This window comes from Macaca fascicularis, chromosome 1 (assembly GCF_037993035.2).
Source record: "Macaca fascicularis isolate 582-1 chromosome 1, T2T-MFA8v1.1".
Lineage (NCBI taxonomy): Eukaryota > Metazoa > Chordata > Mammalia > Primates > Cercopithecidae > Macaca > Macaca fascicularis.
Genome location: NC_088375.1, coordinates 39,192,612 through 39,215,389, shown reverse-complemented (window position 1 = coordinate 39,215,389; position 22,778 = coordinate 39,192,612). Strand labels below are relative to the sequence as shown.

General features: G+C 40.5%; 1 protein-coding gene across 10 annotated transcripts in view; it reads right to left on the bottom strand.

Annotated features, from left to right (window-relative positions):
• Positions 1-22,778, bottom strand: part of CACNA1E (calcium voltage-gated channel subunit alpha1 E) — a 497,363-nt gene that overhangs the window by 95,389 nt on the left and 379,196 nt on the right. For all 10 annotated transcript variants that reach the window (XM_065534002.2, XM_065534247.2, XM_065534152.2 and 7 more), the window contains one exon: positions 1,532-1,647. In XM_065534002.2, the coding sequence (XP_065390074.1) occupies positions 1,532-1,647 (116 nt within the window). The remainder of the gene's footprint in view (positions 1-1,531; positions 1,648-22,778) is intronic.

The window sequence follows — 22,778 nt, the reverse complement described above, 5'->3', positions numbered from 1 at the left end:
ACATGTACTCTCTCAACCCTTGGAGGCCACCAAAAGTTGACTGCAGAGCTTAGAGAGGGTTTTTGTGTGTTGGCAGCCACAGTGTCATAGTGTCCTTCCAAAGTTCCTACAGAAGAATAAGGCTCAAGCAACTAAGCACTAAATCATACTCCAAATTTTTCCTCTGTGACCTCACTTTTGTGCTATGTTTTCTATTAGGAATAGAGAAAAGATACCGTCATATGTGTAGTTTTTTTAAAAAATCACTTGTTCCTCTGGAAGAAAATGAAGATATATAATACTAATGAAAACCAACCTTTAAAATAATAAAGAAAGCAAACCCGCCCCTTTTCTTGACAAGTATGGGGGTGATTGATACCCCTCATAAGCATCTAAGCCACAGCCAAACTTGAATCTAGTGGTTCTGTGGGTTAATGAAATCATGACAGGTTTGGACCTATTCTCACAGGCGGCTGAGAACTATTCCTAATGCTGAGCCACAGAGTGAGAACTGATGACAGCTCAAGGCTTAGGAAAACACCCGTTCTCACCATTATCTCCTCCCTGGGTGATGGCAATAGCCTCACTACTAGTCCCTCTGCTTCCAACCTTGTCATTCTATGGTCTATTCTCAATGCAGCCAGCACATGCTCCTTTATGGTCTAAAGTCAGAGCACATCAGTGCTCTGCTCAAAACCCTCCCGTGGTTCTTGTGTTACTCAGAGTGAAGCTCGTAGCCCTTACAGTGCCCCATAAGGTCAAACACAATTGCTGCCCACTTCCCCGGTGACAGCCATCACTCTGTCTCGTGTTCCTTCTCCCAGTTCCTTCCCCCTTCTGCTCCTCAGGCACCCCTGGCTCACTCCCATGTTAAGTACTTGGTGCTGAAATACTCCTCTCCCAGATCTTCCTCTGGTTCACTCCTTCATCTCTTCAAGTCTACACACCAGTGGGGCCACCCTGACCTCCTATTTAAAACTGTGGCACATTCTATACTCCATAACCCTACCTTGATCAGTTTTCCCATAGTACTTACTACCTTATCATTGTCTTACGAGTTACTTATTTATTATTTTGTTTATTGTTGCCTTCCCCAACTAGAGAGCTTTACAAGAGGAGAGCTTTGGTGAGTTGTTTGACCATTTGGCTCACTGCTGTATCCCAAGTGCTTAGAACAGGGTCTGGCACAAAGTAGGTACTCAATAAATATTTGCTGAACAAATGGATGGCTGTGAGCACCAGGAACAGTATTATAACACACCATCAGCCCAGTCTCAGCTCCAGGATTGGGTCATGTTACTTTTACTCAGTTCACCTTGCTAAGATGCCTGCCTTAAGGTGTTGGGTAGATGGGACGGTTTGGTAGACGGGACAGTTAGAGCCCAGAGGAAGAAAGTGGGATGAGCAGGGAACCTTAAGCACCAACCAGGCATCCAAAGTGTCTCTCTTCTCTTGTCTAGGCTGCCCCTTGAATGGGAGAATTGGGAGTGAGGGGCCGGCCCTGATGTCTCTGCAGCCCACTCACCAGCCTCCTGCAGCCCCCCAGGCCTACCTGCTTTGTCTATCCAGGCACGGTAGCCATTCAGCTCACGCTCAATCTGCTGCTGGCGCCGCAGTTTCATGAAAGCCCTTCGGTTCTCCACTCTCTCTCTCTCTTTGGCAAATTCCCTGTGGAAAAGAAGGATAAGATTCACTGGGTTTGGATAGGGCCATGACTAAGGGAAAGGGTGAATCAAGCAACAGAGACAGAGCATCTGAGCAAGTACCTCTATTAAGCTCATGTACCCTTTCCTCTGATCCAGGCTGCAAATATGACCTCCTTACAATGTTACACAGAAACACACCTCATTCAGCCTCACACAGGAAGCCTTCCCAGACTAGCTGTATTCCAATCAGGACCAAATGATTGCTTGCTCTATTTTGAAAGGTATGTTCTTAGCCATGTGAGAAACTAGGTTTCAAAATGCCATGTTCCACCTCTTCAGCTACAACGAAAACCCTTAACCCTCTGAAGGGCACAGCTACTCTTTCTCCTTTTGATAACAATAGCGATTAATGTATATTGACCAATTATGATCAATATATGACCAAGGCTTAGGAAAACACTTGTTCTCACCACTATCTCCTCCCTGGATGGTGGCAATGGTTTTCACACCCGTTAACTCATTTCATCCTCACAACCATCCTACGAAGTATTAATAATATTAAAATTCCTATTTAACAGATGGGGAAGCCAAGGTTTCGTGAGGTGAAATACCTTGCTGAGATCTGAACTCTAACAACAATGCCGTGTTGCCTCTGCTGTCCTGTACTCTGGTGCTTAATAAAAGCTGCCCACTGAAGATCAATGAGGCTGATGACTTCAAAGGCTAAAATGCTATTCAAAGGTGGCTGATGTCAGTTAAATAAGAAAGGAAGGGACGTGGGAAGGACACCTGACTCCCATAAAGCCAGTGGGAAGGTGGGTGGGGCGGGGGTGGAGGGGAGATGACGAGGCAGAGGGAACACCCAGGTGAGGGTCAGGAAGAAGACAGAGCCCATGACAGGCTCAGGGGACTAATGCTACTTGGTGTGACAACAGGAATGAGAAGGCTACAGTTCCATGGGAGAAAGAGGAGAGAAGAGGACTAAGGGTTCCCTGGTAGACAAAAGGAGGATCAAATTTAATGAGTGAAAGAATGGGGATAAATAAATCAGTTTCCTAACAGGTTCCTCCGGAAGCCACCTCTAGCAATGCCTTTCTCATCACCAAACACCCTTCCAGGCTAAGATACTCCTTACCAGTGCAGTGCCTCCCAGCCGTGGCTCAGGTGTTCTCCTACTACCTGGGAAGCTGTTCTACTTATTAAATGTGATCTCCATAAAGAACTGCAGGCCAGGCACAGTGGCTCATGCCTGTAACCCCAGCACTTTGGGAAGCTGAGGTGGAAGGACTGCTTGAGCCCAGGAGTTCGAGGTTACAGTGAGCTGTGATTGTGCCACTGCACTCCAGCCTGGGCGACAGAGCAAGACATTGTTTCAAAAAAAAAAAAAAAATAGAGAGAGAGGTGCAGTCTGAATCTGAGGGAGTTCAGCACCCACTGTGAGTCCTACCAGTTTCTCTCTCATGTCTAGGGAGGAAGAAATGAACGAGGGGCTGGGGAATGGGCCCCAGCCACAGTGCGGGGAAAGGGGAGATGCCAATCTACCATAATGCCAAGAGACACCTGCTCGTGCCTCACCTGGCCCTCCTGCCGAAATAGAGCTGGTGTCTTTGGGTATAGCCACCTGCTTACAATCAGGCAGAGGGTTTAGGGAAAGGCACATTGGAAGGAGAATTTCTCCTGTGCTTGGCTTCAGGTTCACTGGGTTCTACTAAAGGTGCTATGGGGGAAGGAAAGGAGAGAGTCAAAATGAAGAGCCACCAGGGCCAGTGAGGACCAGGGTAATTGAATTCAAGCCCTGGGATGCCTCCTTTCTGCTTTCTGAATTTCAGCAATTTGAAAGTAAAAAGGGGCTGGCTTGGTTCATGGAATCGCCATCCACCAAAATTCTTACCTTTGGATCTTTGCTTCTTTCTGTCCCTCCTGTCCAATTAGTACCATTGTCCTGTTGGTTCTACCTTCATAAAAGCACCTGAATTCATCCTTCCTCTCCATCCTCACTATCTTGGTCCATGATCTCATCCTTCCTCGCCCGGACCACTGCAATAGCACCCAGCTGGTCTCTCAACCTCCTGTCTCTTTCTCCTCCTTTCACCCATCTCACACTATCAATGTTATCTTTTTAAAAGGCCATTCATTGGATCTTACCATTTCCAAACCTCCAGTAATAACCATAGCAAGTAACATGTGTAGAGCATCTCTTAATTTACCAAGCATCTTCATATATTTTGCTCATTTAATCTTTACAACCATTCTGAGAAGAAGGTAGAATAGGTATTTTTATCCTTAACTTAAAAGTTATGCAACTTGATGGAGTTTAAGAAACAGAGCCAAGACCAGAACCCAGGCCTTTCTCTTGTAAGAGCCCAAGTCCTTCAGGCCCCACATATTTGCCTAGTCCCATGGCATTTTTATATGCTACTTTATCTTTTCATAGGTCTGTGTCTTGATTTTTCAACTAAGCTCTGGGGGAATCCAGGGAAGTTTAACAAGGTGATATTTTGAGCAAGACCTTGAAAGACGAGAATTGAAGCAGGCTATGACCAGAGGAACATAATCATCCTTGAGCATCTAGGGTAAGCATTATGACCAACAGATCCATTTTCCAGCTCAGAAAACTGAATCTGAAGGGACTTAAGTGGTCCTTTGAGAGGGCAAGTGTCCAAGGACACACAGTCCCTCAGAGGAACCACAACTCTCAGATCTTCTAAATTCCATCTCTTTCTACTCTATCAGCCCCTCCTTTACGGCTTCCATCGTCCTCTGCTGAATGAAGAGGATGAAGCCTTCAAGCATGACTTTCAAAGTCTTACACAGTTGGAGCCAAGCCTTTCTCTTCAAGCCTCATCTCCTCCTGCCATCCCTATCCACCCCCTGCCATCCCTATCCACCCCCTGCCTGCCTACAGCCCACCACAGCCATGCTTCAACTATAGCACATTTCCCACCCTTCCTGAAAAGGCAAGGTGAGCGTTCGAGGCTAGCGCACAATGCTTATCCGCCTGGAATTCCCTCTTATCTGCCTGAGTCGAAATCCTTCTTCAAGGCCAGGCTGAAATGTTGCCTCTTCTGTTTGGGTCCCACCATCCCTGCCCCTCAACCTTCTGGCCTCTAGTCTACCTCTTCTACAACTCTTTAGAGCTCATCTTGCAGTCAGACCTTTACTATGGTCAGCTGTCTTTCTTTCTGAGTTTTCTGCAAAAACATTCTGTGCCTTACTCAACTCTCTATCTTCCCAGACTAGAATAGGCCTACCACATAGTATATGTTCAGTAGATTTTTTTTTTTATGAAAAATATCCAGGCTTACTAGGAGAAGTCATAGCTCTTCCCTGACTCCCAGAGGCTTCAAAGAAGGTGTACTCCATCTCTGCACTGACTCAAAGGGAGCAGGTAAACGAGCAGCAACTCCTGCACACTGCCACCAGTTTCTCTTGGTTTCACTTCACTATAATCACTGTAAATTAGACTATAAAGAATGGGCTTTGTCATCTCTATATGGCCCCCAGAATGACAATGTAGCTTGATTTCTGGCAGGATAGGCCAACAAACCCCAGTCTAACCTCCCTTTGTCTAACCTCTTCTGATTCCAGGTTAAGTGGTGTTTCCACATGCCTCCTTGTGTTTGGAAGTTTCTTGGATCCAGGTCTCACTTGCTGGGTTCCCTGCTCTTTTTTGCCATTATAGGCTCCCTTTCCTCCCACCGTCCCACTTGGCATCCTAGCTGGAACTCACAGGCCCAGAGTCTGACAAATTTGGCCAAGTCTCTTGGCTAAAAGAATTAAAGCAACGAATGTGCACCACTGGGGGTACTCCCAAGCAGTTTCAGCACCTTCATGGAGGATGTGGGGGACCTTCTTTATGATGCTTTATCAGCTGGCCTTTTCTGTTTCTGTTTTGTTCTTTCATTGGGAACCTGGGTAGCAAGTCCAGCATCTGTGTCTTTCCTAACTCTTATCGGCCCTCCACTCTCACTTCTGTAATTGTTAGTACCCATGGCCTGTCTCCCTGACTAGTCTGTAGGCTTCATGAGGTCAAGTAAAGCCTGTATCATATCACATTCCAACAAGGGTCAGTGAAGCTTAACCCAGTGTCTGGTATGATAGATTCTATAGGTTATAGAAATAAAATATCAAGAACAGCTAATGTTCATATAACACACTTAAACTTGTTAAATTTACAAATCATTTTCATGTAAATTATTACATTTAAAGTTTCAAAAGCCCTGCGAGATTCAAAAAGATTACTTGCCCAAGATAATCCAGTTAGCAAGGGGCAGAGACAAAATTCAAACTAATGTCTTCTTCCAGGTTATGTGCTGTTTTCACAACGCCTTAGCTGTCTACCCTGCTACCTAGAAGTCAACATTTAAAATCTACAAGAGGGATTTCATTTCAGCCCAAGGTTGAGGAAAATAAGCATATAAAAAGATAGCTTTTGTTTTTCTTTAAGGGATTATCCTTTTCATTGAAACAGTTGCATAAAAATCCATTGCTCTGTGTTGGGTTATTAAAGACCTAGAATAAAATTCATAGCATTAGTCAAGCTAGTGATATACTGTTTGATTTTTGTGTCCATTTATTCATACATATATTGCATTCTGGAGAGAACAGGAGCAAATAAGATTCAGCTTCATAAACCTTAGATTTAACATGCCCATCAGGCTCATGAGTATATATGTGACCAGACCTGGGAAACAAAGCATACTCCTTTAACTGGTCCCTCTCTCCTCTGACAATCTAAGTACCCTGTCCTCTTCACAGAGCATCCTGGGGTTATTCAGATGATGACGCTTTTGTAAAGATAAAGCATTATTACCATTATTTAGTTTACCAGATGACTGCTGAATTCCCCCATTGAAAGGCAGCTCAAAGCAGGGCACTACGAATATCTTAATTTATCCAGTTCCCTTGGAGCAAGGCATAGAAAATGTAAAAGGGGGAATCTGGCCTATAGTAGAAGAGTGTTCATATTCTCTAAGGCCCCTTGGCATCAGCCTGTGGCCTAAGGTAAGAGGACAGGTAATTGGCTCCTTTTCATTTGTTCTATCCAGGCTTTCTACACCCAGAGATGCAACAGAACTCAAGATAGGATGCGTCCAGATTTCAGAATTCCAAACAAGGGGAACAAAAATAAATCCCCATACGATGCAGCAGAAACACCACCAGTCTATTTTCAGAGCCGGGGATCTAGGTATCCTCTGCTGCTTACAAACTGGGCAGTCACCTTCCTGTCTGAATTTCCTCATCAGTCAGAGTTGATATTAGGACCCATATAAACCCTAGGCTCATAACTAGAGGCAGGGATAGATTTGGTTGACTCTGAGAGTCCTGACGAGATTCCCATAAGAGATTGTAGAGTGACACAAATCCAAGTGGTGTTTCATTCCAGACGCTTCTCCTTACCCAATTCTGTTATCCTTAACTTTAGGTTGCTCCTCCAGCCCCAAACCTGGCTCCTCTGAGGGAGGATAACCTGTAGCTCCCCTCACATATGGCTGTTGCATACAGGGAAGTAAGGTGAATTGGAGTTAAGCATGGATGAGCCTCTATTCTGGATGCTACATATGTATGCAAGGTTTGGGTTTCTAAATTTCAGTCATGGAAACTAAGAACAAGGTGGATCTCTTTGCACTGCATGGTTGAGCACAGTTTTCTTTTATCCTGGTTACTACATTTGTATTTGTGACTGCTTTTTATCTGCAGCAGTTTACATGATAAACATAAATTGTAAAAATCAACTATTCATACACAGCTAATTCTATATTATTCATCAATAAGATGAAGTGGAAGAATTACATAATCTCAGACAAGGTAGAATGCCCAAAACATTTATCATGTGTGTGTGGAGGGATGAGGGGAGAGAAAACAGAGACTTCTTTGAAATCATTTTCAGGTTATTATTAAAATTAATATTTTATGACTGTCTGAACCCATAAGGAGCCATTGCTACAGACAAATCACAAAGTGGTTAATCTCTGCCCTAATGAAGTAACTGGTTTTAGCCCATAGGCTGATACTAGGAAGGTCTTCGGTTGTTCACATTTCTAGACTTGATTATGCTGTTGCTAATTCTTGGGGATTAGAAGTGAGGTTGATGAAAGCCTAGCTCCAGCCTGAAATGTCTGCCCATGTTATGTGACCCATAACAGAGTCAGTCACAGGGCACCTGGACAAGTATCTCGATGCTTGTCTAGCGATGAAGATGTTCTGGTAGGTCGGCTGGGGTAAGAAAGCCTCTGTTGGAGGACTGCTTGGCTCGTGTTTTAGCCTCTTTCGCTCCAGACCTCTCCTCCCACCTCCATGCAGGGAGCTTTGTTTACTGATGCACAGCCCCTCGCTGCTGTCATGACAACCAAAAGGAAGACAAAGTGCCAGGATGGGCCAGCCTGTGTGACTCAAAGATCTGTTTATCCACACTCCTGTACACACTTGCATGCTTCATCACACACATTGGCATGGATACACACACTCATCCTGGCACAAGCAGCATATGTACACACACTCTGCCAAGCACACAAATGGCCACATGGTCATATTCCTATTCATCTTCAGAGTCCGTGTTTCAGATAGCTTTGCTACCCATAGGGAAACCTTGCCAAGGTTCCTGTAAAGTCTTTGCTTTAGGAAGGAGGAATTTGGGTTAGACATCAAGAAAAATCTCTTCAACCCTAAATGTTCTGAAACTAACAGAGAAATTGGAAGCAAGATTGGCAATTCTGTGTTGGCAGTGGTTTCATTTCAGTGCCATTGGAAAATGGGCTGGGGTCGGGGTGAGCCTCTTCAGTGTTCCTATATTTTCAGTGTTCTTACAAGCCTGGGGAACCGTTTCTCCCATTTTTCAGAGAAGCAAACACAGCCCCAGAGAAGGTAAACACCTTACTGAAGGTCACAGAGTTCAGCAGTATTAAAGTTATTTAGGCTTTATCCCTTGACTTGTTCTAGAAAGGATTTAAGGAGACTTAGGTTGTCAATAAAGGCCAAAACAGAAGCTAGCCCTCTAAATCCTATCCATTATTGACTCTAATAAGCAGGATGGGTGATGCAAATGCTCAACGACATCATACGGGGTCATTCTTCCTTCGAATCTGAAGTTTTCGGAAGGCTCCTCCGATAAGCAGAAATCCTTCCCTAAAGTAGGTAAGGCAAATAAATGGCATTACATGGAGTGCTATATCCCATTCCTACCCCACCACCTTATGTCCACAGCAATGGAAGACAGACCAGGAGTCTTACAGACCAGGATATCGGGCGAGGGGAACCCGACAGATCACCTGTCCAAGACCGGCTTTCCACAAGCAGGGAAACTAAGGCATAGAGACAGGTCAGATGATTTGCCACTTCCAAGGATTAGGGTGGTGGCGGCAGACCTGGAGCATCACGTTCCAAAGCCAGTGCTGTGCCACAGCTTCATGACATTTCAGTTATGAGAACTCAAAGAGGATTATTCTTTTAGGAGCTCGGGGAATGACTGGTCTTTTTTCTTTCTCTTCTCAATATTGAGATCTCATTTATTTGTTTGAGTAGACGCAGGGGAAAAAAAGCATGACAATTAATGTAAGGGAGATAATGAAGGAACTGGAATATGTTTCCTGTTTTGGTTTTTAACCTTGAAGTTGGTGGAATCCAGAATGTTAAAGTATAATGATTAAAAGCTCTGAAGTTGTACAGACCTGGGTTTGAATCGTAGCTCCATCATGATGTGATCTGGGGCAAGTTCTTAAACTAAATCTCAGTTTCCTCATTCATAAAATTAGGAATAATTATCATACCTATCTCAAAATTTGGTTGTTGTGAGGATTAAATCATAGAAAGTGCAAAGTATAGTAGCTACTCCAAGTAGCTGTTATATTACTAACATTTCTGAGAATATATCATAATACAGATAACCTATTATCAAGGCCTTTATTTTATATATTCATTCCACCTCCAAAATACAATTTATTGAGTGCCAATTTAAGGAGGATGGCTTGAGGCCAAGAGTTCAAGACCAGCCTGGGCCAGAGAATGAGACCCCCTTCTCAAAAAAGCAGCAAATCTCTGTCCTCAACAGAGCTTACATTATACTGCAGGAGAAAAACAATAAACAAGATAAATAAGTACAATAGATAGAATGTTATAATCTGATAATTCCTCAGGGAAAAATAAAGCAGGGAAGTATAGTAAGTATTGGGGGTCAGGGAGCTGGAATGTTGAGTGGCCAAGGAGGGCCTCACTGAGGAGACTTGAGGAATGATATGAGAGATGTGAGGAAGTGAGCCATGCAGACATCCGGGCAGGAAGATTCCAGGGAGAGGTGATGACCGAGCAAAGCTGTGGGGCAGAAGCATCTTGCAGGAACTTTTGAAGAACAGAAAAGGGCCAATGTGACTAGAGTGGACTGAATACATGGAAACAAGGTCAAAGTGGGCAGCAGGCAGTGGGGAAGTGGAGGACCATCATGTAGGGCCATAGAGACCCTATAAAGATTTGAGTTTTACTTGGTGTGACTGGGAAACCACTGGTGGGTTGCAGCAGAGTCCCACAACTTGTTTGCAAAGAATGTCACTGGTTGTCCTGTTAAGAAGAGACTGAAGGGGATTAAGCGTGGAAGCAGGGAGATCTTCCAGGTTGTATCCAGATGATGGTGGCCTTGGCCAGAGTGGTAGAGTATAGCTCATGAGAAACAGCGGGGCTCTGGATAGACTATGAAGACATAGCTATGAGGACTTGCTGGCCGCTGGATGAGGAGTGTAAGAGAGACATGCATCCAAGATGACCCCAAAGTTTTCAGCTATAGCAACCAGAAGAATGGAGTTAAATGAACTGGGATGGAAAAGATAATGGAGCAGGTTTGGGAAGAGGGAAGATCAGGAATTCAGCTCCATATATAAGTCAGCTGGATATCCTGACACGTTTATATTAAAGATCATTAAGTTCAACAGCACCAAATTCTCTGTCATCCACACAATATGTGCCAGCTGCTTCAAGGATTATCTGCTGTGAATGAAATAGAACCATCCTAGATGTTCCTTCCCTGCTGCTGGCACATGCTAGAAAGATATTAACTGATTATTCAGTAAATCACCATCAATAAACTGTTGTTGCTTTGCTGCAAATAAAACTTAAAACAAAACCAAAAAACCCACAAATATTCTTGGATACTACACTATTTCATTCTAACTGCTTCACAAATCCCTCCATGAGTGGATGATCACGGAATAGCATGTACTATGAACATTGAAAAGTTATGAGTTCTCACATGGTGGTCCCTAAAACCTTTTAAGAAAAGGACTAGGGGACCACACTTTCATCTCTGTTTTGCAGATCGGAAAAAGTAAAGGCTTTCAGGAGTGTTGAAAGACAAAGAGTTACACAGCAGAATTCAGATCTACTCTGTTTAATTCTCCACCACCCTGCGTCACCTCACTGTGGCACACAGATACCATCAAGGCATGAACTCAGAGGTGCACGTGCTGCTTTCTCTCTGTCTCTGCATATAATAGTGTATGTTTCAGTCACAATATTTCAGTGGGTTCAAAGCCCCGTGGTGCAGGAAGAATGAGACACAGGGAAGTAAGAGCATTTCATATTCTTCTTTCTCCCTCATCTACACCCCCCACAGCACTCTAATTACAGTATGAAAGAGGCATCCTGACAGAGCACAAATGGCTGTGTTCTTTTCAGAGACACATTTCACACTCCTCTGAGAAGGCACTGCAACCAGCTCCCTCCCCAAAAGCTTTAGAGGTGTCTGAGGAGAGGTGTGGCTGTGTTCAAGGAAGTAACTGAGAGTTTATTACCAGGTTGAAGCTTTGTACACTTCGCCCTGTGTGGGCGTTTTTTTTTCCCCTTGTAAAAAACTTTGAATTTCCCACATTCCTTTGTTCAATATCTCCAGATAATTTAAACATCAAAGATTCCCCTCAGGAAGGCAAAATGTCATGGTTCATCACCAAAAGGTTCCTCCTTGTGAAAACAAGTCCTTTGATATGCTTTGGGATGGTCAGTGGAACCAAAGAGAAGGCCCAAAGCTGACAGAAATGGGATGGTAGAGATGGGAAAGAAGAACCAAAATATGAGGGAAAATGGACCGGGGGGAGTTCCTGAGGAGAGACTCGAAGTGAGTGGAAGGAAGTTTAGAGGCTTGGTGTGGGCTAACACACAGAATGTGACTCAATACACAGAAGGACTAGCCTGGCCTTTACACTCGCTGTCCTTTCCAGGGATGTAATTAAAATGGGATGGGATGTATAGGAGTTTTGATTCACACAGTCATTAATTCACATCTTCAGGGTATCTTAGAAAGTCTCTCGGACTTAGTTCTATTTTTCAGGCAGGAAAATCCAGGCTTAGAACAGCAACTTGGCTTGCCCAAATCACACAGTCTGTACTAGAAGCAGCTGTACCTCAACTATTTCCATTTCTTGCAATTGTCTCATTTCTTGTTGGTGACCCTATGATGCTGTAAGCTCTGCGAGGGCAGAAACTGTGTGGATTGCTCTTGTTCATGGTTACGCCTGAAGTCCCAGCACAGACAGGCTGTCTGGCAACTGTTTACAGTGTGAATAAGTGCATCACATACTACAGGCAGCCACCAGACAAGAAGCAGTTCAGATTTGCGGACAACAGGAGAGAATGGAGTGGAGGGGGGCACACACCCTGTGCCTTGACCTAAAACAACTGAGGTTAGCTCAATTCCAGGTCAGTTCTGAAGCTATGTGGGTTCAGGGTCTGTGGACTCAACAGGGGTTGGGGGCACAGTGGATCTTTAGACTTCAACTTATCCTTCCAGAAAAGGCCTCTTCTCTTGGGCTTCCATGACACCTACTCTTTGGTTTGATTCTTCTCAATCTCCTTCACTCCTCCTCTAGACATTGGAGTGCTCCAGGGCCCAGGCATAGGTCCTCTCCTCTAAAACATTCTCCCTCCAGGTGACGCTGCACAGGCCCAGGGAGACTTCCAACATCATCTCTATGCTGAAAGCTACTGAATTTTTAACTCCAGCCCAAATTCACTACTGAGCTGGAAACCCAGTTATATAACTGTCAACTTGACATTAGCTACTTGGATGTCAAATAGGCATCTCGGATGTAACATGGCCAAGTGATTTCTCCCCAAGCTGCTCCTCCTCTAGTCTCTCCCACCTCAGTAAATAATATCACCCAAGTTAGGGGTCATTTTCCATTCTTTCTTTCTATCCCAACCTCAGCCCAATCCATAAGAAATTCCTGGCAGTCTTACCCCTTTTCTCAAAAACCCACTGCTGTCATCCTAGTCCAGGCTACTGCCGTCTCCTGCCTGAATGCTTCCTGCCTTCAGTTGGCTGCAATAGTGCAGTAGCCTCCCTGACTGACTTCACGTTTCCATCTTTGTCCCAATCTCCCTATTTCCTTCATAGTAGGAAAATGGGGTGACTTATAAATTCAAAATACATCATGCTATCCTTCTGTTTAAGACTTTCTTCTGGCTTCTCATTGTTAAAATACAAACTCTGTATTGTGGCCTATGAGATCCTCCACAGATCTGCTCTCTCTCTCTTCCTGACTACAGGCGTGGGATGGGGGAACTTTCCTGATCACAAAATTAAAATTAATGGCCCCACTACCTGCTGCACTCTGCCACATTAACCTGTTTATTTCATTAATAACATCTGTCCCTAAAAGCTACCTTGTTCAACTATTTGGTTTTTTGTCTTTTCTCAAGAATATAAGCTATACAAGAAAAGGATCTCTTCTGCCATGTTCACCATAACATCCTCAGAACAATGCCTGGTGCTTAAAAGGAACTCAAGCAATATTTGTTGCATGAATGAAAAAAGGCATCAGAACATTCAGAAGTACATATTCTTTCCTCTGGAGATTACCTCTATGGGTCACAACCACTGCAGATCATATCTACTGGTAATGTAGTCAATCCAAGAATTCTCAGCCAGGACTTTCTGAAAACAAGCTGTACACCTAATTCTTTGACACTCTATACGAACTTTCAAGACCATTCCAAAGCTGTAAAGCAACATCATGGCAGGAAATTCTTCACCATATTCAGCGTAAATATTTTCTGCTGCAATTGAGACTTTATCTCTCTGTAGTCTCAGTATCATTTAAGTTGACTGTTGTCATCCCTTACTTAGAAGTCCTTCTTAAATTGAGGATATTTAATAAATCACCAATTATTTAGCCTGTCTTACAGTTAACCTAAGTTCTTCATTAAAAGGCAATTAATTACTACCTTATTGAAAATACCCTTTTCTATCAGAGAGAAATGATACAAAAGCTGGTGACATACAAGCAAAGACATTTTCCTACTAGATGGCTGGCCTGTCACAGACACCAGTGCCTAGGGCTGTGGTAGGCTATGCACTTTTCTATGAGGATTCGTAACAATACATATACAATGACAGTGACAGAATGTCATGAAAGATGATTAAACCTCTGTTATTGTAAAAATAAAAACTGTATTTGGACTTATTACACCTATCTTTGAATCAGACCACAGGCAAGTTATTGAAGCTTTCTGAAGTTCAATTTCCTAATAAATGGCATTGATAAAAACTGCAACCTCACTGAGCTGCTGTATCAGCAAGCCCATGTGAACCAAGGCACTAGTCATGGCACCTAGTATGGTAGATCTTCAGTAGATAAGAGTGGAATGTGAAGTTCCCAAGGAGCTGCTCTCTTAAAGTACAAAGCACTGTCAGCTGACAACTCTTATTACTTTGTCACCTTGAAATATTAACTCGAATCAGACATTTGCATTAAGGATAATACAAATCAACACTGGAAAGGAAGGAATACTGGTGAGGTTTAGAGAGGAGAAGAGTGCATCTTTGATAAAGTCTATGTTACAGAACATTCGTAGACTGTTAGACAACTTCTCAACTCTAACTGTTCACCATGTCATAGATCCTAAATAACTCTACCACCTTCAGGAGAAGACATTTTTACATAGGACCTTTTATGTGAATATTTCCTTCAAAGCAGACTCTCCAGAGTTTGAAGCCATCAGAGACATTCATGAGGGTGGAAGCTTCCAGCTTGGACCATAACCCCCACCCCAGCATAGACTTCTAAACACTTCTAAGTCCCTTGCCTTAGCAAAGTCCACCCTTATATGTATTTATAGGCAACAGTGTATCTGCTCCTCACAGAGCAGTATATGAAGTATCGGTCAAAGTGTGAACCATGGACCAATGCCTATCTGCAAACTATTTCCAGTCCATAAGATAAATTCAGAAATTAAAACACTAGTAACTTCTATAATAATTTTACAGATATTTGATGTCTACCAAATATAAGAATAAAAATTGATGGCTGTATTTTATATCTGTTTATATTTTTCATTTCAGTTTTCTGGTAATCCATTTTATAAACAAACGCATTTTACAAAAGTGTAAAGACACAGTAGACAGTAGACGGGTAATTTTTAGAAGCGATTCTTCAACGCGGATAGTTTGAAAAGCACTGTCTGGAGTAAAACCATTTCTTTGCAGCTGGAAGATGTGGTATTGAGATCATCATACTAATGACCACTTATTTTGTGTTTATGATGTACCAGACACTCTGCTGTTCTGCTGGTTTGTAAGCACAATCTGCTTTAATTTTCACAAAACCACAAAACACATGATGCTAGCTCACTTTTTAAATGAAGCCAAACGATGTTTAAGAACCTGTTCAAGGTCATACATCTAAGTATTGACAGAACAAGGTTCTTCTGACCACAAATAGGTCTAGAGAGGCAAATAAAAGCCAGGGGACCTGTGCCACCTGAGGCCCTTAGGATTACACTGGCAACATTTCACCACAGCTTTTCAGTGTATTTTCCTCTTCTTTCTTCCTGTGTGTTTCCTCCCCTGCTTTTGTTATTCTTTTTCATCCTATTTTTCCCCTTCTGTATTCTCTTTTGCCTCTTGTCTCTGAGGATATACTCAGATGAAAGGATAGGACCCGAGGTCAGAAAAGCCCCTGAACTCCACTACAGAGTACCTCTTCCTTATCCTGCTCTATGGAGTTGAGAAACGAGGCTATAAAGAAGGCATTAAATTCACATTCTTATTATGTACAGGAAGCAGGAAATTCAAATTACCCTTATATTATCAAACAGTAATTACTAGAAATGGATTCCTATGAAAAACACTAGTTGTCACTAGCATAAATAAAACAGTCAAATTCTTTTGCAAGTAATCATGCTCTACCAATAAACACTGATCTTTTATTAGATATCTTATATCCAAACATTACAATGAGCCCAAGTTAAAATATTACTCCATTCTTATCTGAAAATAGATCTTATCTGCAAACATTATCTGTGCATACACGTGTCTACATCTGCAGTCATGAAAATGCACATGCACACACATGTGTATACACATACCTGGCCACAGCTCCATTTACAGGAAGGCTGATGCCTAGAAAGATACACCAGGTCAACATTTCTTCCCCACAGGTTTATCTACTCCTTTGCAATAATGACTTTTCCCTGGGAAACTAGTTAAGTATAGGCTTTACTTCTGAAGGGGTAACTATAGAGAATTTGGTTATATAATTCTGTTGGTGTGAAATAAGGTAATCACTATGATACTATAATATATTTCCATCTAACGCTGCTCAGAAAAAAAAGTTATATTTTGCAGAGAATCTGAAAAGTCAAAGAACTGACTTCTACTCTGGCAGAATAAAACACCAGTGCTCTGAAATACCTTTTACACAAAAGACCCAGGTGCTAGATTGACAAGTATGATAATTAATACATTCCTAAGCTTACAAAAAAGTGATGAAAATCTCCAAGGTAAAAAAAAAAAAAAAAAAGATATATGTTATGTAAATATTGTCTCCTAGTCTGTGTCTTCTTTATATTCATTTTCTTAATGGGATTTTTTGATAAAGAGAAATTATTTTGACAAAGCCCAACTTATCAATTGTTTTGATTTTGTTTGTGCTTTTTATGTTGTATTCTGTCCGAGAAACATCTGTCTAGCCTGAATTCGCAAAGATATTCTCAAATTAATTTTAATCTACACAGAGAGATAAAGGTCTAGATTCTTATTTATTTATTAATTTATTTATTAGAGACAGGGTCTTGCTCTGATGCCCAAGCTGGAGTGCAGTGGTGCATTCTCAACTCACTGCAACCTCTGCCTGGATTCAAGCAATTCTCATGTCTCAGCCTCCCAAGTAGCTGAGACTACAGGCACACACCACCACACCCAGATTATTTTTGTAATTTTTGTAGAGATGGGGTTTCGCCATGTTGGCTGGTCTCGAACTCCTGACCTCAAGTGATTCCTCCACCTCAGCCTCCCAAAGTGCTGGGATTATAGGTGTGAGCCACCACGCCCAGCTGTAGGTTCACTTTTTAATATGAATACACAGTGGATATAGCAAAATTTATTAAAAGACTTTCCTTTCCCCCTCTGAATTGATCTTTCATCTTTGTCACAAATCAACCACCAATATACATGAGGGGCTCTCTGATCTGTTCCAGTGGTCTATTTCTCTGTTGACAGCAATACTATATTGTCTTGATTACAGTAGCTTTACAGTGGATCTTAAAATCAAGTAGTGTAAGTCCTACAACTTTGTTCTCTTTTTCAGAATTGTTCTGGGCTCTCTAAAACCTTTGCCTTTCCATATCGAGTTTTGAATCATCTGTCTAGTTCTTCAAATTAACCTGCTAGAATTTTGATAGGGATTTTACTGAATCTCCATATCGATTTAAAGATAATGGATATCTTAATAATATTAAGTTTTTCAATCCATAAAGATATCATGTCTCTCCATTTTTCAAAAGACTAATTCACTTCAGCAATGTTCTGTAGTTTTCAGTAGAAAGGTCTTGACACCTTTTGTCAGATTTATTTCTAGATATTTGGTGTTTTTTTGTTATTCCTTAAATCTTTAACTTCCATTTTTAGTTAATTTAAATTTAAATTTAACTTGGTCACTGCAAGCATATATAACCCAATTAATTTCTTGTATGTTGACCTTGTATCCTGTGACCTGGCTGAATTCACTTAATTAGCTCTTGTAGTTCAGAGTCCACTGTTAGATTTTCAAAATATATAATCATGTTATCTGTGAAAAAATTGGTTTTTATTTTTTCCTTTCCAATTGATGTACCTTTTATTTTCTTTCCTTTCCTTATTAATACAGCTCAGATTTACATAACAACGTTAAAGACAAGTAGTGAAAGTGAAAGTCCTTGCCCATTTCCAGATGATAGGGAAGAGGGATTAATATATCATTAAGTATGATGCTGGCTGTAGGTTTTTTATAGATACCTGTCCTAAGCCATTTTGTGCCACTATAACAGAATACTTGAGACTGGGTAATTTATAATAAACCAAAATTTACATGGCTTATGGTTCTGGTGGCTGAGAAGTCCAAGATCAATGGGTTGTACCTTGCAAGGGCCTTCTTGCTGCATCATCTCATGGCAGAAGGATGCAATGGCAAAGCCTGTGCAACAGAGCATGGGAAAGTGGGATGAATTCGTCCTTTTTTCAGGTACCCACTCCCATAATAATGGCATTAATTCATTCACGAGGGCAGAGCTGTCATGACCTAATCACCTCTTAAGAGTCCCACCTCTCAACTCTGTTGCACTGGGGATTACAACACACAAACTTTGGAAAACACATTCACACAATAGCAATGCCATTTTATCAGACTGAGAAAGTTCTTTTCTATTATTAATTTACTGTAAGCGTTTATTATAAAGGACTAGTAAGTTTTAAGTTATTTTTGCACATGTGTTAAGGTGCTGTATGCTTTCTCCCTCTTTCGCTGCTAATGTAGCATATTACCTTGACTAGTTTTCAAATGCTAAACCAACCTTGCATTCATGAATTAAACATCACATGGTAATGACATATTATCCTTTATATTTTGCCAGATTTAATATTTTCAAGGAAATTTACATTTACATGCATAAAGGACATTGTTCTTTTCTCATTATATATTTGTCAGGTTTAAGTATTGGGGTTATGCTGATCACATCAAATGAGTTGGGAAGTGTTTCTCCCCCTGCCTCATACCCTAAAGGGGTTTGTGAAGGATCAGTATTATTTCTTCCTTAATGTTTGGTAGAATTGACTGGTAAAACAATGTGGCCTAGAGTTTTCTTTGTGGGAAGCTTCTGGAATATAAATAAATTTCTTTAACAGATCTGTGTTTATTTAGATTTTAAATTTCTTCTGTTAGTTTTGGTATTCTTTTATTTCAACTTTTATTTTACCTTCAGAGGGTACATGTGCAGGTTTGTTACATGAGTATATTGTGTGATGCTGAAGTGTGGATATGAATGATCCTGTTGCCCAGGTAGTGATTTTAGTACCCAACAGTTCTTCAACCCTCTCCCACCTCCAATACTACCCAGTGTCTATTGTTGCCATATTTATGTCCATCAGTGCCCAATTATTTAGCTCCCACTTATAAGTGAGAACATTTGGTATTTGGTTTTCTGTTCCTGCATTAATTCACTTAAGATAATGGCCTCCAGCTGCATTCATGTTGCTCCAAAGGAGATGATGTCACTCCTTTTTATGGCTACATAGTATTCCATGGTGTATTTGTACCACATTTTCTTTGTCCAATCCACCATTGATGGGCATCTAGGCTGATTTCATGTCTTTGCTGTTGTGAATAGTGCTGTGATGAACATATAAGTGCACATGTCTTTTGGGTAGAACAATTTATTTTCTTTGGAATTATATACCCAGTAATGAGACTGCTGGGTCAAATGCTAGTTTTGTTTTAAATTATTTGAGAAATCTCCAAACCACTTTCCACAGGGGCCAAACTAATTTACATTCCCACCAACAGAGTATAAGCATTCCCTTCTCTCTGCAGGCTTGCTAGCATCTGTTTTGTTTTGTTTTGTTTTGTTTTTTTACTTTAGTAATAGCCATTCTGACTGGTGTGAGATGGTATCTCATTGTGGTTTTGATTTGTATTTCTCCAATAATTAGCGATGTTGAACATTTTTTTCACATTTGTTGGTTGCTTTTGTATCTTTTGAAACGTGCTTGTTCATGTCCTTTGCCCATTTTTTAATGGGGTTGTTTGTTTTTTGCTTGAATTGTTTATGTTCCTAGAGATTCTGGATATTGGACCTTTGTTGGATGCATAGTTTGCAAAATATTTTGCATTCTCATTCTGTAGGTAGTCTGTTTACTCTGTTGATAGCTTATTTTGCCATACAGAGCTCTTTTGTTTAATTAGGTCCCATTTGTCAATTTTTTTTTTCATTGCAATTGCTTTTGAGGATTAAGTCATAAATCTTTCTCAAGACTGATGTCCAAAATGGTGTTTCCTAGGTGTACTTCTTGGATTCTCATAGTTTGTGGTCTTATATTCAAATTTTTAATCCATCTTAATCTTTGTATATATTGAGAGGTAAAGGTCCAGTTTCATTTTTCTGCATCTAGTTAACCAGCTATCCCAGCATTATTTATTGAACAGGGATTCCTTTCCCCATTGCTTAATTCTGTCAACTTTGTTGAAGATCAGATGGCTGTAGGTTTGCAACCTTATGCCTAGGTTCCCTATTCTGTTTCATTGGTCTATGTTTCTGTTTCTGTACCAATACCATGCTGTTTTGGTTACTGTAGTCTTATAGTATAATTTGAAGTCAGGTAGTGTGATGCTGCTGGCTTTGTTCATGTTGCTTAGGATTGCTTTGGCTATTTGGGTCCTTTTTTGGTTCCATATAAATTTTAGAATAGTTTTATCTAATTCTGTGAAAAGTGACATTTGTAGTTTGATTGAAATAGTGTTGCTTTGGGCAGTATGGCCATTTTAACAATATTGACTCTTCCAATTCATGAGCATAAAATATTTTTCCAGTTTTTTGTGTCATCTATGATTTCTTTCAGCAGTGTTTTGTGGTTTTTCTTGTTGGTAGAGATCTTTCATCTCCTTGGCGGATGTATTCCTAGGTATTCTTTTTTTTGTGGCCATTGTAAATGGGACTGTGTTCTTGATTTGGCTATCAGTTTGAACACTACTGATGTATAGAAATGCTACTGAATTTTATATTGATTTGACATCCTGAAACTTCACTGAAGTTGTTTATCAGTTCCAGGAAAGTTTTCGTGAAGTCTTCAGGGTTTTCTAGATGTAGAACTGTTACTGTTAGCAAAGAGAGATAGTTTTACCTCTTTTCCTATTTGAATACCTTTCATTTATTTCTCTTACTTGATTACTCCAACTAGGACTTCCAGTAGTATGCTGAATAGAGGTGGTGAGAATGGGCATCCTTGTCTTGTTCCAGTTCTCAAGAGGAATACTTCTAGCTTTTGCCCATTCAGTATGATGTTGGCTGTGAGTCTGTCACAGCTGCCTCTTATTATTTTGAGGTATGTTCCTTTGAGGCCTAGTTTGTTTAGGGGTTTATCATAAAGCAATGTTGGATTTTATCAAAGGCTTTTTCTGCATCTATTAAGGTGATCATATGGTTTTTTGGCAATGTTTTGGTATTTTGGTTTTCAAGGAACTTGCCATTTTATCTAAGTTGTTGAATTTACTGGCACAACATTATTCATAATATAACCTTAATTATCTGATTTCTGTAGGGTCTATAATGATGCCCCCATTTTCATTCCAGATTTTGGTCATTTGTGTAGTTTTTTCTTTAAGATTTAAATTTCAAAGATAGGTTACAGGACAGAGCAGATAGCAGAACAGAAAATGTATGTAAAATGTATTACCTAAAAAAATTAAATAAGTAAAAGTCTGACCAAATATGTACAAGATCTACATAAGGAAAACTAAAAACCTCTGATAAATGAAATAAAATATATACATATATACATATACACACACATACACACACATATTTTTTAATGCAGTGCATAGAAATAAAGAGATGAGAAAATTGAAAGTGAGGCTAATAGAAATGTTAGGTTGAAGATCTTAAATAAGTGAAGTCAGAGTTTCATAAAACAAGAAGAGACAAATGATGAGAGGAAATATTTGAAAAGATAATCTTGATTTTTCAAGAATGAAATATTCAGATACGTAGATGCAGTGAGCACAATGCATACAAAAGCAGGATAGCTAAAAGGAAACCCATAACTAGCACCATTAGAGTAAACTCCATAACACCAAGATAAAGTCTTTAAAGAAGCCTAAGAAATTTAAAGAAGTCATCTATGTAGAAAATCCAAAATAACTGATTAAAAAAAAAAAACTGGAACTAATAACTGATTATAAAAAGGTTGCAGGGTACAAGGTTAGTATACAAAAGTCAATCACTTTCCTATATATCAGCAATGAACAACGGAATTTGAAATTAAAAACACAGCTAATATCATACTGAATGGGCAAAAACTGGCAACATTCCCTTTCAAAACTGGCACAAGACAAGGATGCCCTCTCTCACTACTCCTATTCAACATACTATTAGAAGTTCTGGCTGGGGCAATTAGACAACAGAAAGAAATAAAGCATATTCAAATAGGAAAAGAGGAAGTTAAATTATCTCTGCTTGCAGATGACGTGATTGTATATTTAGAAAACCCCATCATCTCAGCCCAAAATCTCTTTAAGCTGATAAGCAACTTCAGCAAAGTCTCAGGATACAAAATCAATGTGCAAAAATCACAAGCATCCCTATACACCAATAATGGACAGAGAGCCAAATCATGAGTGAACTCCCATTCACAATTACTACAAAAATAACAAAATACCTAGGAATACAACTTACAAGGGATGTGAAGGACCTCTTCAAGGAGAACTACAATCCACTGCTCTAGGAAATAAGAGATGAAACAAACAAATGGAAAAACATTCCATGCTCATGGATAGGAAGAATCAATATTGTGAAAATGACCATACTGCCCAAAGTAATTTACAGATTCAATGCTATCCCCATCAAGCTAACTTGACTTTCTTCACAGAATTAGAAAAAACTACTTTAAGTTTCATATGGAACTTAAAAAGAGACCTTATAGCCAAGACAATTTAAGCAAAAAGAACAAAGCTAGAGGCATCACGCTACCTGACTTCAAACTATACTATAAGGCTACAGTAACCAAAACAGCATGGTACTGTTACCAAAACAGATACATAGACCAATGAAACAGAACAGAGGCCTCAGAAATAATACCACACATCTACAACTATCTGATCTTTGCCAAATCTGACAAAAACAAGCAATAGGGAAAGGATTCCTTATTTA